This window comes from Rhinichthys klamathensis, unplaced genomic scaffold, assembly GCF_029890125.1.
Source record: "Rhinichthys klamathensis goyatoka isolate OS25496 unplaced genomic scaffold, OSU_Roscu_1.1 h1tg000406l_1, whole genome shotgun sequence".
Lineage (NCBI taxonomy): Eukaryota > Metazoa > Chordata > Actinopteri > Cypriniformes > Leuciscidae > Rhinichthys > Rhinichthys klamathensis.
In genome coordinates this window covers 1,925,780-1,944,517 of record NW_026606907.1, presented here as the reverse complement: position 1 = coordinate 1,944,517, position 18,738 = coordinate 1,925,780, and the positions used below count along the sequence as shown (strand labels likewise).

The 18,738-nt window shown below is 38.9% G+C and overlaps 2 protein-coding genes across 2 annotated transcripts in view; one reads left to right on the top strand and one right to left on the bottom strand.

Moving 5' to 3' along the window:
• The window catches only part of ankrd11 (ankyrin repeat domain 11), a 178,526-nt gene extending 161,201 nt beyond the window's left edge, over positions 1-17,325 (bottom strand). The window contains exon 1 of the mRNA XM_056234790.1: positions 16,931-17,325. The gene's annotated coding sequence lies outside the window, so the exon portion shown is untranslated. The remainder of the gene's footprint in view (positions 1-16,930) is intronic.
• Positions 17,326-18,487: 1,162 nt separating this feature from the next.
• spg7 (SPG7 matrix AAA peptidase subunit, paraplegin) overlaps positions 18,488-18,738 on the top strand; it is a 28,315-nt gene continuing 28,064 nt past the window's right edge. The window contains exon 1 of the mRNA XM_056234816.1: positions 18,488-18,707. Coding sequence (XP_056090791.1) covers positions 18,534-18,707 — 174 coding nt within the window. The 5' untranslated portion in view covers positions 18,488-18,533. The remainder of the gene's footprint in view (positions 18,708-18,738) is intronic.

Sequence of the window (18,738 nt, the reverse complement as noted above, 5' to 3'; positions counted from 1 at the left end):
AAGGACTACAATCAGAGATCTCACTTATCAAAAAGGTAAATAGATCAATAAAATAAAAATTAAAAAAAGGTACAAATAAAGTACAGCACATGCGATGGCTGTGTAAACTTTAACCATTGAAAGGATACCATGACAAAGATATCGCTTTTCTTATTCAAACTGATTTTTTCTCCTATGAATATATGATTGACCTGAAGAATGAAAGCTGTATCGTATACTTGAATATTTATATGAGCAATATCACACTTATAGCCATGATTAACCTTACATTTCAAGTCAAAATGATTATAGCTATTTTATCTGCTCCATAAATAATTCTAGATACCTTATTATTAGCTTATTTTCCATCAATCAACCGGTTATCTTCCATCAACTGGTTAAAATATACAACAATGCTACAAATTCTGTCTGACAAAAACGGCATACAGGCTGAATGAAAATCTGAAAATCCACTCTCTGACAGTAGATGGCGCTTATGGAAAAGCAGAAACAGCCGTTCACGAACCAGCACTGCGCTTATAAACACTACTTTATTAGACATTACACGGAGGGAAGACGAAAAGAAAATGCCATTGAAACTTTTCTGAAGACAGAGTTAGTCCCTTTCAGAGATGCATTCATATAGTTCTTTCATACATTCATATATTTTCCTCCTTGTAAAACCTCTCACGGCTTTCCCCCATGTTCGCACTCAAACTGAAACTTATACTGCATTCTGCGCCCGCCAGAGACGGTTGCTAACGTTGCTTAAAGCTGGAAAGTAGCCTATGTAATCAAATACGATTTATATGATAATTAAAATATGAAATGGTAATACAAACCGCCGAGAATTTTATCATGGTTCATGATCAAACTGGTAACTGATTCACCCCTAAGATACAAAACATGTTTTACCCGTTTCATCTGAATAAAACATAAATAAGGTTAAAGGGATAGTTCACCCAAAAATTTGCTCACCCTCAAGTTGTTCCAAACCTGCATACATTTCTTTATTCTGCTGAACACAGAAAGTTGATCTCTTTGATACATAAAGGTGCTCCCAACTCTGTTGTTTGTTTTTACACTGCTAATATTTTAATATTCTTTACTCTGTATAATGAGTGTGTTTTAGGTCTGTGTTTTATTGGTTGTTGTCTCCCCGATTCCCAACCTCTACCCTCCCAATTTTTCCACGGCTTTACATGCCCATTTCTTGAGTCATTTTAAGAAAAATTGGAAAATGACCAGGCTAAAAATAAGGGCTGAGAGATGGAAATAGTTTTATGGTTAATTTTTTTATTTTTTTATTTTTAGTTTTGGGGATGGAAATAATAGTTTATAGTTACATTTTAATTAATTTATTTGTAGATTTCCCCTTTACAAACACGCCTACCTTAAGCAATGATGATAGCCTGGGAAAACCTAGACAACTTCCAGCAAATTTAGATTAGCTCTGAAAGTTAGTCTGGCAAAGAGCTCATTCAAGCCCATTTCCAATCCGCCGAAATTGCGGCACCAATCAGAAACGTTGGGGCGGCTTTACACGATGACGACAGCGCTGTGATTTTGAAGCAGATTTTGTAGCTTAGATTACAAAGATGGATGCCGCCGTCGAACATCACTCGTTCGAATCAGCTATCGCGTCTGTTTTACGCGATTTGAACGTTTCCTTTTTGTTAAAAACCGAGCAAAGAACAACACTCGGAAATGTTTCTCCGCCGCTCTGCATACGTCATCTCCTTCATCGCTCTGATTGGGTTTAGGTCTATCCGCGACGTCCGTTGGTGACGCCCCTCTGGAAATGATTTGTCTATGACTAGGGATGCACCGATCCTCATTTTTTCACTTCCGATCCGATCCCGATACCTGAATTTGGATATCGGCCGATATCGATACTTTTCCAATACCAGAGCTGTGTTTGCTTTGATATTATTATTATCATTATTGTTGATTTTAAATGATGCTGAAATAAACTCCTCTCTACAGGCAAGTATGATATGTACGTATGTATGCATGTATGTCAATATATATATATATTAGTGTTGTCACGATACCAAAATTATTGTTTCGATACCGATACCAAGTCAAGAATTGCGATTTCGATACTTTTTCGATACTTTTCCTGAAAAGGGAGAAACACTCTCAAATATCATTGCTAGGGCTGGGCGATAAAACGATAACGATATGTATCGCGATAGACACGTGATCGATATCAATAAAAAATGTGTTCGATAAAACGTTCGATAATTTTTTTTTTTCTTCGTCGGAAGAAACCACAGGTTGCGAAGCAAGTTTGCATTAACAAAGGCACTCGCTCTCTGGTAACCTAGCAACGTAGGGAGTGACAAGCTCAGGCAATCATGTAACGTGTCAGTTTGGTTGCGCCATCAAAAAAAAAGAAAAAAGTTTGGTTACGCCATCGTTGTCTCGTGCTGCTGGGTTCCTCATCAGTAACCGGCGATTGATAAGCAGAAAATGAGTGCCCTTCATCTGCATGCCATGCAGGCTAGACTTGCGAAATATTATAGGATAATTCGCTCTATTCGTGTTTGATGTGAACACAGCATAATGAACAGGCTGCGATGTCAAGATTGCAATGCTGGAGTGTGTGTGTGTGTGTGTGTGTGTGTGTGTGTGTGTGTGTGTGTGTGTGTGTGTGTGTGTGTGTGTGTGTGTGTGTGTGTGTGTGTCCGACTCGGCGCGCGCGAGAGAGAGAGACACGCGGGCGCGATCGAACAGTGGAGACATAAAAACATACTCCGTCATTTTGTTAATACAGGACATCATTCAGTCTGCAAAGTGTTTACAATATTTGTGTAGGCCTATACTCGCAATAAAACACAACATTGTGCTTTTGTCACACTGTATTTCTTGTCAAACTGTAGCCTACAACTGTACACACCGTTTTACACCATAGGATTTCCACACAGCGAACATGTTGGCAGCTCAATGCTATCCTGCTAGCTGGCTGCAAACTGCGGAATGGATTTCCTGAGGGGGGGGGGTCTCTGTGTCTCATTGAGCCGCACCTCCGTTCAGGATATCCATTCCACAGTTTGCAGCCAGCTAGCAGACTAGCCGGCGGGCCGCGGGAATCACTTTTGGAGTCGTTTCAGCAGACTACGTTAAAGCGCAGACATGGCTCATGGATATCGGATATCTCCACAGGTTGGATCGGGAAAATCCGATACGTGAATTACGCTGGTATCGGTCCCGATACCGATACTGGATCGGATCGGCCCCATCCCTATCTATGACGCTTTGCCAGACCATAACTCACTTACAACTGAGAATGGTCTGGTTTTAACCAGGCTACAATGATGAACATTTTATTATGAAAATACCATGTATCATATATATTTTATTATGAATATTTTATACCATCACATGCCTGTGTAGATTTGCTCAACAAAATCCCTTGTGACATCATTTGTAAACTTAAATTTGCCCTTTTAATTTGAAATACATCACTTTTAACATTTACAGGAAAGGAAATATTTTGTTGTATAACGAAGCCATGATAAGATATTACTGTAGAAGAGCATTTTATCGCGCCTATACACAGGTTTAAGAGATAGGCTAAGCCTCGGTTCAATAAGAGCTGATACTGAAAGATCAAAAGAAACCACTGAATGATAATATACTGAGAGAAGAAATGCGGCAAAGAAGAGAGCAGGGGAGAAAGAAGTGTCTCCTTTGATGTATGAGAGTTGGGGAGAAATGTTATCAAACGCACTGCAGTGCAAGCACAACCTGTGCCCGAGAGAAGAGGCGTCAGGCTGAGAAACATTCAAACCCCAAAATCAAGTGCCCCGTCCCAGGTGTTTGTGGGTGGATGCCATGCAGAGAGAGAGAGAGAGAGAGAGAGAGAGAGAGAGAGAGAGAGAGAGAGAGAGAGAGAGAGAGAGAGAGAGAGAGAGAGAGAGAGAGAGAGAGAGAGAGAGAGAGAGAGAGAGAGAGAGAGAGAGAGAGAGAGAGAGAGAGAGAGAGACCCTCACCAGCTGCCCCAACTATGAGGACATTAGAGACTAGGGGTGTAACGGTACACAAAAATCACGGTTCGGTTCGTACCTCGGTTTTAAAGTCACGGTTCGGTACGTTTTCGATACAGCAAAAAGTAAGAAATGCCAGAGAATTTCCTATTTGTTAAAAGAAAAAATATTTTTTAAATAAGTGTGAGTTTTACTACATCTTGAAACTTTCAGGTCTATAAATGGGTGTCATCTTTGAAGGATGAACAAATAATGTTTTGGTCATCCTCACATTAAAAATAACATTTAAATATATGAATAGTTCAGATGCAAAAGCCATTTGAAATTTTCTTCTAGAATGATCATTTTTATCAAGCTTGTATATTAAAGTTCAGTAATTTCACTTAAATGGCAATGAAGATTACCTATTAATTGTCATTTGAGTGAAATTACTGAACTTAAATATACAAGCTTCATAAAAATGATCATTCTAGAAGAAAATTTCAAATGGCATTTAGAGGCTTTTGCATCTGAACTCTTCATATATTTATTTATATAATATTTGAGTTTTGAAGTGCTGGAAAAAGATGTGTGAAGTACTTGAAAGCATTTCACTATTCCAGCCAAACTGGTTACAGTTAGTGTTACTATATTAAATCCATGGTGAATGTTGCTGGTCTGTGGACGTAAAGTATTACTAGTTCATTCACGGCACAATGTTTCTCCTGGTGTCCACGTCAGCGCTGTTTGATCTAATAGAGATCTACGGTTAATAACGGAGAAATGTGAATGCTTCTCACTAGATCTCGCAGCGATGTTATTACTTCAGTGGCGAATTCAAATGTTTTCTTCACTGGATCTCTTAGCGCTGTGTAGTTACAGTGTCGCTTGATCGAGATCGGCTCGCGCTGCACAGATGCTGCTGGTCCGAACTTATAAACGGTCCGTGAAGCACAATAATGAGTAGCGCAGTTTCGTTCCGCTATCATTATGCTTGCCATTTGATGTTGCGCAACGTTGTGGTGATCGCGCCAGCGCGGATTTTGTCGGCAGGAAAAATGGTCCAAGGAATCGTTCGGTTTGTATGCGCACCGAACCGGAAGCCTCGAACCGAAACGGTTCAATACGAATACATGTACCGTTACACCCCTATTAGAGAGACATTGCCCTAACTTCACAAAATTGAACAATAAAACACAACTTCAACATGTATTAGGTGAAAAAAAGAGATTGTTTCCTACTAGCAGCAAGATACATTTATACATTGATGCCTGTCACAAAAAGAGGGAGGAGTCAACTAATCAGTGATACACTCACTCACTCATACACACACTTCTAGACTGTTCATAGAATTAAAAAACATTTCAAAACGATTCACTGTAAAATTTAAAAATGCTTTGGCAATACATTGAAACAATTGTCATGCCAATAAAGCACATTTTGAATTGAATTGAATGGAGAGAGAGAGAGAGAGAGAGAGAGAGAGAGAGAGAGAGAGAGAGAGAGAGAGAGAGAGAGAGAGAGAGAGAGAGAGAGAGAGAGAGAGAGAGAGAGAGAGAGAGAGAGATTCAAAGAGGTTTATATGGCATCTGGCAGCCCAAAGAGTATAGAGGGGTCTATAAAACATTTACTCCACAAGAGAGAAGTGAAACGTGAGAGAGGAGAGTGAGCGTTCCCGTTTACAGATACTAACACTGTGCAATGAGGAAGGGGAAGGCCAAAGGAAACCAGCACACAATCATGTCATGTGAGCAGTGGCTCAAACCACTAGTGTCGAGCACCAGCATTTCCAACTGTGGGGGAATAAGTTTAAAGGTGCGCGTTCCAAGGCTCTTCAGTGGGCCTTTAAATCAACATGCATTCTGAGTCTGTGAGGATTCGCATGCTGTCAAGATGAGCCTTTATTCTGAATTTTTCACATTTTTAGATAAGGGATGTAACTGTCAAATATAAATGAGCTTAAACCATGTCTGAAACATATTTAGTAATACACAATAGGGCTGTCAAAATTGCTCAAAAATGACGTTCGAATATTCCCTCTAAAAAAAAAACATATATTCGAACTATTCGAATATCTGGTTGCGCATTTTGTCAATGACGCGCATTACGTCAATAACAGGACAAATTAATACAAAGAGACACAACTACTTGTATAGTTAGTTTATTTAAGTTTAAACATATTTGACAACGTATTAACTTACACAAAACCAAGTAAATCAACTAATGGCCAAGACCGCAGACCTTACTCTCACTCGCACTCGCAGGCACTCTTTCTCTCTCTCTCTCTCGCCCTCACGCTCTCTGCGCATAACGGTTTAAATGAACAACATTAAACAAATGTTGAGTGCTGATCAAGAGTTTTGTGCAAGCAATTTAAGGTTGCGACTCTTGTCCTAAATATAGCAGGCTTCATTCAGTGATTGAAACAAATATTATTAACATTAATTGAAGTTTTACAGTATATAGAACCGACATTGAACGCTCCGAGCGAGCTGTGCTAAACTGCTGCTAGCCTGCTAGTACTATGGCTATTTCGAGGGCGTCTGGCCACGCCCCCTTGGCGGGCTCTGACGTGTCTGATGTAATGCTAGCTCATTGGCGCACACGTTGGAGGCGCCCGTGCCATTGGATGTGCAGTTGACGCAGCACAGCCAATGAGTGAGCCAGACAGCTGGAAAATGCGTTTTACATTTTAAGCTTCAGAATTTTGCCACTCGCAAAGCAGACAGCCGCGCCTCTGCTACCGCGGGCGTGTTTTTCCACATGATTCGAATATTAATTTTCACCTTCGAATTTCTGTTTTTTAAAACTATTCGAATATATATTCGAATTTAGAATATTCGTTGACAGCCCTAATACACAAAGCACCTGACAGAGAGTTTAAGCAATTAATATACAACATTCTCATGTTTTGGGCCACTTGGATTGTGCACTTTTCCCATAGAAACTTACTCTGTGACCTCCACTCTTTTTTTCATAGAAATAATTTATTAAATTATGTGACTGGATGAGGTTTTCCATGCACAACGTTAAAATTTATTTTTCATTGTCGATTATTATCGATTAGTTGATGCAGCCCTATTCCCTCTTCTCTGCATTTCTAGCTTGCTCCCTAATTTATTTGTCAAATAAACCTGGCTTTGTATATTACGAATATTATTGGCTCCTTTTATTCTTTTGTAAGTCGCTTTGGATAAAAGCGTTCACTAAATGCATACATTTATTGGTGAAATAGCCAATGCCAGCATTAAGAGTTCAACATCTCCTAAGTTTACACGAATTTACCAATCATGTGTCATTACTGGACTCTTTCAGGTCAATCAGGTTTCCATTTGTGGCAATAATAGATCAAATAATTATACTTCTTAGGTTACTAATTTTTCCAATAACACTAAGGCTGTGTTCAATACATCAATGGGACGATATATCATCATATAGCCCTTGCTGATTCGAGAATTGATACAGCTGCTTCAGCAGTGGTCCACACTTTATTTGCATTAAGGCCGGGCGATATGGCCAAAAAAAAAATCATATCTCGGTATTTTTTGGCAGAATGCCGATATACAGTATCTCTGTATCTTTTACCTTTTTTCGCCCGGTGTTGTCCTACAAACAAGGTTCACATTGAAAGCTATGAACACAAATGTATTCAAGTACATTATGTAGTTAATGTAATCATGTAGGCTATGCTATAAACCTCATGTAGCCGCGGTCGTTGTGTTCAGTCTTCCGGTTTGTACTTCCACAGCATGAAGGTAAGATCTTACAGATTTTGAACTGATTTATTAACGATCTGATATGAAGGAAGATTTCAAAATCTTCCTGGTCTACTGACATTTGTTATGACATCTGCTTCAAACATTACAATACTCATGATAACTTTCTTTAACTCTACAATAAGTAAATCCACTTCACCAGCTAATTACTCTTCGACAGAGATGCCATAGAAATATAAAGAGCTACCGCAAAAAAAACAGAAAAACTTCCGCGATCATAAAAATACACTTGAAATTGTACATATGGCACATTTTATATCCAGCATTTTAGCAAAAGAAGAATTATTTCATTATTCTGTGTGTTTAGCGCACATGCTCACGTTCACTGAAGTTCAGCGGAGACTCGCTTGCATAAGCCTCATCCAAAACTGACAGCAAAATGGAAATATCTGCATGATTTTCTTCACATTTACAGATGAAGAATATACCTGTGAAATGTTAGTTACGCACTAATGAATGCGTCTCACAAATTAAACTAAACTATTAAACTAAATGAAACTAAAGAAAAAACATTTGCAACATTTTGCAAGATTTCTGAAATGAATGAACAGAATATAAATTAATATATTAATAATAGAATTGGCTACATCTTGGTTCAACTTAACCCAGAAGGAAAAAATTGAGGATGTCAGACACCAAGGGTTTTACCAGATACCAAAATTTGATATGATATGAATGATACTGCAATTGTCTACAAACATCAAAAATTCTCTGCTCCAGATTACATGTTTGGGGATAGTACAGGATTTCTTATTTTAACTGGAACACATGAGCGTGAGATATTGAATAGCAGCAATATCTCTATGTTTTAGCTTTTCGGGAGAAGCTTCTAGGCAGTTTTCATAATTGTAGAAATGCATTAATTTGTATAACAAGCAATGTGAACATTTCTAAGTAGAGATGCACCAGTCAACCTGCTACGAATCAGATTTTCATTTTATTTTGGCTGATCTCTATTCTATTTTGGACTTGGCCACAAACTGCATTGCATGCCATTTATGTGGAAATATCACAAAAGCCCCTTTTCTACTGTCGGTTCTCTTTTCTAAAGCGTTCCATTCCATCCGTGCTGAGAATTACAGGCCAAGAACGGTTCGTAATCGTGCCGCACTGTACAAGGCTCAAGTGGAAACATAACTGGAACCGTTCCTTACCAATCAAAGCCTTTTCATTCAATCCCTCTGCTGTTTTTATTTTGTGCAGGGTTTGTCCATTCTGTTCTTGCTTTAAATCTTGAAATCATACAATCTAATTTAAATCAAAAACAACTGCTCATATTACATGCGAGTAGCATCTTTGTTTGGATCGGAATCCAGTGGTTTCCTCTAATGTTTAAGGCCAGTTTGTCCAGTTATAGAGAAAATAAACAACAAATAAATTTGTTTTAACAAGGTCGTTGCGTGTTAGAGAAAAAGAAGAGAAATAGAATCCCATGAAATTTGCTTTGTATGTTGTTGCTTGGCTAGGCATAAAAAAAAAAAAAGTTTGGTTCTGGTTTGTTGTCAGTTGAGGTCATGGGTCGGTAGGGATTTTTTTTTTTTTTTTTTTTTTTTTTTTTTTTTTAAGTGGCAGCAGCAAGGGATAGGTAGGAAATTATTCAGGGCTCGACCTTAAGCCTTTTCATATGCTTGCCCTCCAAACAAGTAAATCTGTCATTCACTTGTCAGAGTAAAAAAGTTGCTTGTCCGGATTTTTTAAAATTTATTTATTCTGAAGCAATGTTCTCATCAGTGTTCAATCAGCTTTGATATTTAAATTGGCATATTGTAATATCTGCACCTTTGAAGGGCATCCCCTCCCCCAATCTTATTAAATGCCCTATAGTGTCGTCTTATTCTAAATAATTGAATTTATTGATCAAATTTAGGAATTTAAAATGAAAGATCAAGCATACTGTTACCCTAGGTAGGGCTGATCAAATTAAATAATTTACACTGAAAAATTACAATTGCATAAAATAATGTTATGAAATTGATTTAAATGTACAAATAAGAAACATCGGAAAGAAGTATACTAGGCTACTTACAAACATAACACTAAACTGCCAATAGGTGGCGGCAGGCGGCCGTATTAATGAGTGAGTCATTGATTCATTAATTCAAACGATTCGTTTAAACGGTTGATTCATTCAAGAATGAGACAGATGAAATGAATGGGTCATTGAATCTTTGACTCAACCGATTCGGTCAAAATGCTGAATCATTCAGTAATGAAAACAGGTTGAGTGTTCCTGTGAGATGCGCCGTGGTTCTGCTGTGATTTTTGTTTGGAACTATTTTCGCTGCAGAAACAGAACAAAAACAGCCAATATTTCATCTAAAATGTAAGTGACTTAATTTTAACTGTTTATTGAACTGTTGTAGGAAATCAATGTCACATTTTCAATCGTGATATGGTATTCAGGAAAAATAATTGAGGCTGCTTAACACAAATGTTAAAATATAGAAACTCCACATTTAGATTTTTATAGGCAGTATGTTGTTAACCTGTGTGTGTGTGTGTGTGTGCTGCGCTCATGTGTGTAGATTTCTCCTCGAGAGGCTGCGCGAGCGTCAACAGCGCACCTCACCGTCAGCAGGCTAATACATTTATTATCCACAATCGATCGCAACTTACAATAAATGTAATAAAATCAGAATCATTCTCTCGGTTTAGGGATTCCCTAGTTATTTTTTTGTTTGTTATTGATGTTCTAATCAGGCTACTTGTCCGTTCGGGCAAGTAAAATTCTCTTTTACTTGTCCTTCAAAAATGCATTTGTCGCGGACAAGTTAGACGGGCTCTGGAGATACGAAGCGCGGCAGGTTAGAGTGTTTTGGATTGCATAAAATAATAAAAGAAACGAACAAATACATGGCGAAAGAAGTGGTAGACAGCAGAAGAGGGTATTGGGATTTGGGATGATTTTTAATGAAACTTGGGAGGCGGATGGAGGTTACTCTGTAACTCATCATGTGGTGTGTGCGTGCCTATGAATGCATGCGTATGTGTGCGTATATGAATAAAAGTGTCCTTAATGACAAAAAAAAAAAATACTTGTATAGTTCAGTTTGACGAACGATGTGTGAACGACCATGTAGCTCGTTTGTTTTGCTGGAGGACAACAGGCATCTTGCATCGCGTGCCGTACAAAAACGTAAATTATAGTTCGCCTCAGTTTTTTATTTGTGTATTTATTTAATTTTTATTATTTCTTCCCCAAGCTCATAAAATAAATTTGGGTCGCACATAAATTGACAGGGTCGGTCGGAAACCGGAACCAAACAAAAAATTTTTTTAAGCCCTAGTGGTTTTCACTTTAAGGGGAATTCAGAATGTCTTCGAAGTTTGAACTAGAAAAGTTTGCGATTCAGCCTACGTCTGAACAGTTAGATATTTGCCGTAAAGATGATCTGTTCACGATTGCAGATTTGTATCAAATTACAGTTCCTCGTGGTGCAGTGAAACGGGAGATTAAGGAGGTGATTGCTCTTGGTGGAGCTCTGAGTTTTGCGAGAGGAGAGCGAGTCGGCGGGTGTTGCATTTCAGTTGCCGGTTTTCGCAGGTGGGGGTGAGAAACCCAAATCTGAGGAGCTGGTCAGCATAGATCCCGTCGATCTACCTTCTCTGCGAGATCCTTTACTTCCGGTATCGGAATCAGTAAATTTGTCTGTAAAAAAAAAAAAAAAAAAAAAAAAACGGAGTCGCCCATGAAACATCATGATCGCAATAGCTGGGTTTCAGTCTATTGTGATGACGCGGGAAGGCGGGGCAGGAAGTAAACATGGAGAATACGTCTATGGAGGAAACCGTTGCGGAGAGTCCGTATTCAGTCCAATTTACCTTGATCATTTAATGTCCCAGTCCCACTGACCCTCCTGAACGACAACCTAATGCTATATAAACACAGACACAAAAAAACACGTTGGCTAGCTAACATACCGTCACTGCAGAGACACGGCATTAACAGACTCTGCTCCTCCCAAACCCCAAAATCCACTTTTTACGGCGTTGTTCTGTGAGCTTTTTACATTTCTCACCTTTATGAATGACAATCTTTGGTACTCTATTAAAACCCTTTCCCTTTTCTCGATTAGAACGATTGGAGCCGCCGTAAACTACACAAAACACTGATGGCAGATCCTCAGCTATTTCACTTCCTGCCCTCCATATGAATTTTCGCGCTCTCGCGATGCAGCAGCGTGACATCACGTGAAACCAACCTATTGCATCCCAATTTCTTTGAATTCATGACAGAGGGTACACTACAATTTCTGGGCTTAGACGATTTACAAATAAACTACGCAAAATATTGTACCCAATGTTCAAACTAAAACTACACATAGCACCAGCACTGCACACAATATTGAATAAACAACTGTTTTCTGATAAGGAGAAAATGAAGTCAATAATGACCTATATTATCATATGTAAAAGTACCTCTGTATCGTAATATGACTCGTGATTTTGTTGCCGAGACCCAGTCCTCAGTAAGATAGCGTCCTGAGAGATATTTTGCAGACATACTTTTCAAAATATAAATTACAGAAATTTGATTTGAGATTTTTTTCCATGCCTGGAAAAACACTTTTTGCATTCCCTCTTATTTCAAGCTTTCCCACTAGCGTAGGAACCGTGAAAAGCTCCAAACATCATGCAGTCACTAACTAGTAATAAACAAAGCACTCAAAGAACAGCTGCCTGCAAACTATTAGGCATCTACAAACCAACTGGCCTGGAAGCACATTCACATACATTTACAAAATAATAGATCATTCTTAACCCTCTAGGCGCCACGGTCGAGTTTACTCGACAAGAAGCGGCACTGAATAAAACGGCAGATTTTGTCAAATTGGGTGTCAAATTTCGTTCGACCTCCCCTCCACTGGATGGCAGACATGTCATACTTCATCCCCGAATCAAAAAAACGTCATGTTTCTATACAAAATGTTCGAGTTAGAGCGCATTGAATCAGTGCGATCAAAAGCGGAGCTAGTGTGCGAGTGAGCCATTTTATCAGATCCTCTCCGCAATCACGGCGACAGTATTGTGGAGGAGACTTTGTCTAATGCCACTGGGTATGTTAGACGAGGTCAAGTATTCATAGGACAGTTAGGAGGCGACGTGGAGGCAGGGTGAGGAGTCACAATGACAATGACAGTAGTCCGAGCGGTGCACACTCGGCGCGGGCGCGAGGCAGATCTGGCCGCGCTGCTCGTATCATCTCACTCATGATCTGTGCCTTGCCGTGGCGAGTGAGCGTTTGAACTAAACAGGTGTTGTCTACTTGTGTTTGTATGTCATATGAATAAAATATATTTGCCCCATACATGGAATCAGAGTGCCTACTGTATTTAGTAAATGGAAAATCTCTACAGCAAAAGGCCAATCACTACATGCATTCGGTTTGTTTCTACCATTTATTAGTAATGATTTACACAGTTTGTTACTACTTACTATATACCTGAGCATTCAGTATTGTGCAATATAGCATACAGAAGGTCATGGACATTTGGGGGGGAAAGAAGTGCTGCATTTTATCATTTAAACGTGACTTTTCATGAAAATTCTATAATCCAAGATTGCCACCACCATATGATGTCATAATATGCAAATTAGATGGGAAAATGTAATCCCTACATAAACTTTGGGTCATCCTTAACATTTCTCTAATTTACAGAAAGTCTCTATCTTTTATCACTTTTAAGATATAGCCTTTTGAAATTAAGATGTCAAAATCGATTATTTTAGGAAAAAACCTCTGGCGCCTAAAGGGTTAACTTGCTGTCCTTAAAAGTAGAGAAAGCAATTTGTTTTATAAACACTTCTTGTTAAACTGGTTGAAACTCTCTTCACATCCTGATAGCAATCAATAATAGAAGTGGTCTAAATATTAAAACATGTACATATATCATCTGTGGAAGTCTCAGGACCAAAAACTTAGGGCTGGGTATTGATAAATTTCACGATTCGATTTCGATTCACAGAAGTATTTCGTGATAGAATTTGAAAGCTGAAAGTTTGTTATTTGTTTACTACAATTAAACACATTAAAAGTAACCTATTAAAGGGTAAATCTTACTGTGATTATGGATGCTTCACTACAAATAATGAGAAGTTCAGGCAGTAACAGAAAACTGCAAAAACATTAAAAGATATTGAGAATAAGAATACATATCAGTATCAATTAAAAAGAGAATTGTTAATGATTAGTTCGCGTCCACACAGCTGACATGTTTATCTGTAGTAGATTACCCATGAAATAGACGCTGCCTTCCTGCACTTTTACAGTATTTGCATGTTCATTCATTGACACGTCTCCGTCGTTTTCTCTTTCTGGCTAAGCCATCAGCTTTGTTGCGCTATAAAGATATTTTGTCGTATTTTGTCGCTCGCTTGAGGTTTTTTTCCCATGAAAGTTTGCTACGCGTCGTCTCATTTTATTACGTCAACATAAAAGATGTGATGGGCTGCTCACCACAGAACATGCAGTTAAAAAAGCATGCAGTTTTGAACCATAACATGTACATTTATATTGATGCCAAAGGCAATCTCAGCAAAAATATCACTCGCAAATTAATATTTAGTCACAGTCTGGAGACCTGCTAATTGAATCGATAACGGTTCGTAAAAATGAGAATAGATTAATATCAAGAAAGATATTTTTTACCCAGCCCTACAAAAATCCAATCCTTGCAATACGTTTCTATGCCAACACTATCAACGGCGAGTCAGGTGGTACTAGTTATAGATCTTTAAATTGTTTACGAGCATTATTATTGTAATGTTATGTGGTTTGAGACGTCTCTCGTGACACTTCACAGACTCTTCTGTGTGCGTTGATGTGTTTTGAAGGAGACGTGGCTTTGTATGAAGGGAGGGTGGCATCTCATGCTTTCAAAGCTAACTTGCTATTGCTAGCCTCTCAGAAATTGCCTACCCTACCTTTAAAGAACTGGTCATGTTTGCAAACAGCAAAGCTGAAAAAAGCCCGCCAATGAGGAATGCTTGCTAGGTCAAAAAAAAAATGCATGTCTCTGCAGACCGAAATATGTTAAATTCTCATAGTGACTGAGTATGGATTTGTTTCAAACCCAGAAAAATACTTTGACACCATAATGCTGACCTTTATAACACCACCATGATACATTAAATAACATTTAATCTCCAACTATCGGAGATGACCATGTTCCATGAGTCCACGGCACAGAATTTGCTCTCAAAAGGCTGCATTGAGAAAGAGAGCAAATAGGCTAATTACGGTTGAGTATGACTGCCATCATAAATGCAAAGAAAAAGCTGTCTTAAACAGCATTCCTGACCCCACACCCCAGACAAAAGTCAATTTCCCCTCTCTGCCAAACAATAAGCAGGACTCTCACAACACAAGGGTAGACAAACAGGCCCGACAACCTCAGACAAACACCCACGGATCTTCAGCTAAATCCAGATTAGTGCTTTTAAACCACCTTCTGGTAAACAGTCTACAAGTACCATAAGTCAACAGAGTTTCACGGTTGCGTAAGAAGACTCTGCATAAAAGTTGTGGTCAGAAGAATTAAACAAACGTGAGGAAGGGAAGGATGTAAAGTGGCAGCAGAGTATGTAAAGAGAGAGAGAGAGAGAGGGAAAGAGTGTGTGCTAACGCCCCAACGCCGCAGTGTTCTTCCACTGCACCAACACCAGCTCTGTTTACTTCATCACAAACTTACACAGATTCTCTCTCTATCCTTCAGATCAGCCTTTAAAGAAGTATTGTAAAGCTCTGCTTCAGTGCAACTCCTCGCTGAAGTAAACAATCACACCAAATAATGTCTAAACACAAGCACGTACACGAGTCACATCCACATGCAGTTTACACGAAATGTGTTTTCAGAGCCTTGGCTTCCTCACATCACATAGAAGATATAGTGAAGTTTTGGTCTTACTAATGTCCTGAAGCAAAAGCAAGAAACATTTAGGCTAATATGATCAGCTACATAAAACAAGTTTGCAATGAAAACGCATTTTCTGTGGTACAATATAGGGATGCATTGATGTGAAAATGTTAGTCAATACCGATAATTCTTTATACATGAAAGCCGATAACCGATATATTGGCCGATAAATCTAAATCCAAATGTTTATATAACTTTTGAGAGCCTGATTACTAAAACAAAAGTCTCATCATTAAAATCCACATCCCAAGCACACAATTATAAGGATGTTCACATTATAATTTTATGTAGTCCTTATGTCAGACATGTTGCACTTTACTGTATTTTCCTTTTCAAAGTGATTCCAATCCTATTTCAACCAATTCATGGCGAAAATTGCACATCTGAAGTGTCTCAGCTGAAGGAAATAATCCATTATTTATCAGCTTTAATATATCGGCCACACTTTTTGTTGAGCCGATAATGATAACATTAAAAATGAACATATAAGTTACTGATATGTTGGCCGATATATCGTGCATCCCTAGTAAAATTGTATGATTGTTGCACTGCATCTGCCTTCACTGATCTTGTGTGATTTACTATTATTATACTACAAATGTAGGTGTTTTTTTTTTTACTTGACAGAGTCAAATTCTTCCCTTAAACATAGGGGAATTGAAAACCAAACCAAAACTCAATACATACACCAACATAATATGGTCAATACCATAAAAAACACATCTAATCATCACAACTGAGTGTTGCAGTGATCTAATATTTATAGTCAGAATGGTGCACTGGTAACCCAAAGCAAATTCGCATTATAGGCTAGATCTTATCTCCATAATCCCTGCAACCATATCAGCATATAGGCAACAATATTTCCTCGTATATGTGCCCTTGAAACATACATATATTAAGCTGCCCATCCCAGTGGCTGATTTCTGCAGAGCCTGTCTGACCGTATCCGATTCCCAGAGAGAAAACGACAACATGACGAGGATTATTTTCATTTCTCCTGGTTCACACGCTCGCCTTCTGTTACTACAACCTTCATCATTTTAGACCTACACAAGGCGCAGGAACGAATACATTTGCACAGTCTGACAAAATAGATATAGATTTGCAGCAATACGCAAACATTTCCTCGACTTCAGGGTGGGGGAGGGAAACAAACTCCCGTTAGCAACGGGGCTAAATCCGTTAGCGGGCTAACCGTGAAAGTCGACGCCTGAGAGGACGTACAAACGGTTTTCCGACACGAAATGGCTTTTAACCGAAAACATAGCCATTTAAAAATGCTTACCTTCTTTAAAACGTGAGCTACATCTACAAAATTATACTTGGTATTCCTTCCCGATGCTTGTTTTTCCCATTTGAGGCCTTCCACTTCAGCAATCTCCGATGCGGGAACATCCGAGGCGCGCGACGCTCATCTCAGTCCGCGCTCGCGCCAGCGTGCTAAAGCTAATCACTGATTACCTCCTCAGAAAATGCGATGTTAAAACCTCTCAGGGCTCCGATGAAATGGTCAGATAAATGGTTATAAACTCTCCATCTGTTCCTTTGAAAAAAAAGTCTCAGTAACGGTAAGTTTGTTGATTTGGCTTGATTTTGAAGTGTAAAAATAAAATTCCGCTTCAAGTTAATCCTCAACGTCCGACTCCTTCCGAACCGTTTCGACTCGCGCTGACGAAGAGCGAACGCGAGCTTCTGAGACGCGAGCTGTGATTGGTTGACGCGTATGGGCGGTCACTGTTTGGTCCCCATTGCAACGGTGCTGGCGCCATTGTGGCTCTTCCGAAGGAAGCTTCCACGTTGTTTTCTTTGGCAATCTCGAGCCATAATGGCGTAGACAGTGGCATGTTTTTGCGAGCTCCCTTTGAGTGAGAGGAAAATTGAGAACCTGTGTGGGAATATGTAAAGTTGACTGAGTTAGGTTTTTAAGTGAACAAAGCAAAATATTCTTCCTTATCCAGTCTTAATTTAGAATCTGAAACAACTGTATGTTGCTATCTAAATCGTACTTTTGTAGTATTATAAACTGCTTGCGGATTGCGAGCTGATCAGGTACAGCACGTGTTGTTTTCATTGACTGTTGTTGGGTAAATGTGTTTTTGTTTTAATTTCGCTTTGACGTCACAAGCTTGTGACACCGATTTCTTGCAAAGCAGAATAACGCAATGGCTCCCTCTGCTGTAAAGAACATATAATTAATTTTCTGAGATATTTCTTGCCATAATTATACTCAAATCTTCTGCACACCCACTTCATATCCCAACACTTAGACATCTGAAATCACACAGGCCCAAACAAGACTGCCAGATGTGAACTCTTACCACAAAAACAAACAAAACGCGACCAAACCGGAAAAACGGCCTATATATATTAAAAATCATTTGTTTATTTTTATTCGCACAGGAACTAAATTTTAACTTAATTTTAAACCTCATTACAATGTTTTTTTGTTTTGCGCATGCCCCAACTACAACCCTTTGTAGTTTTCCTGGTTATTCAACTGCGAGTAGAACGACATTTCCCGTCAGCCCGTTCTCGAGCTGTTTCCATTCCTGATTGGCTGAAACCGAAGGTGAAAGTTCAACAGACATGTTTCCCGAGCCTGTACGGTAAACACCAATAGAGTTCACAGCTTTAAAATGTCCTTGTGATTGTATCATTTAAGACATACTTTTTATTTAATTAAGCTTTTCATTTGCTCTGTATATTTCCGAAATATCAGAGTAGAAGACGCGGTTGTTATTTATTAGCAGCTATATTTGGCTGTGTTGGATAAGACCAGCAGAATCATTATGGCAGTTGTGTGGTATTTCAGCTCTTAAAGAGGTCACATTAAAGACTCTGGTATAGTATGTATTAGATCCAAGCGACGCGATAAACCAGATTTTACTATGGCAGCGCTACTTTTGCTGCGTGGAAGCAAATGTTACGAGAAACGAATTTGGTCGTTGTCGAATCGTTTCAGTTGTTTTCAATCCAGCAGAAAACTCCTGGAGAACAATGTGACTTCATACTCGTCTTTAGTGACTGCAAACACAAGAGGACTAAAATCTGGACGCATTCAGGTGGGTTTTTTAAACGTCGACCAAGCATTAT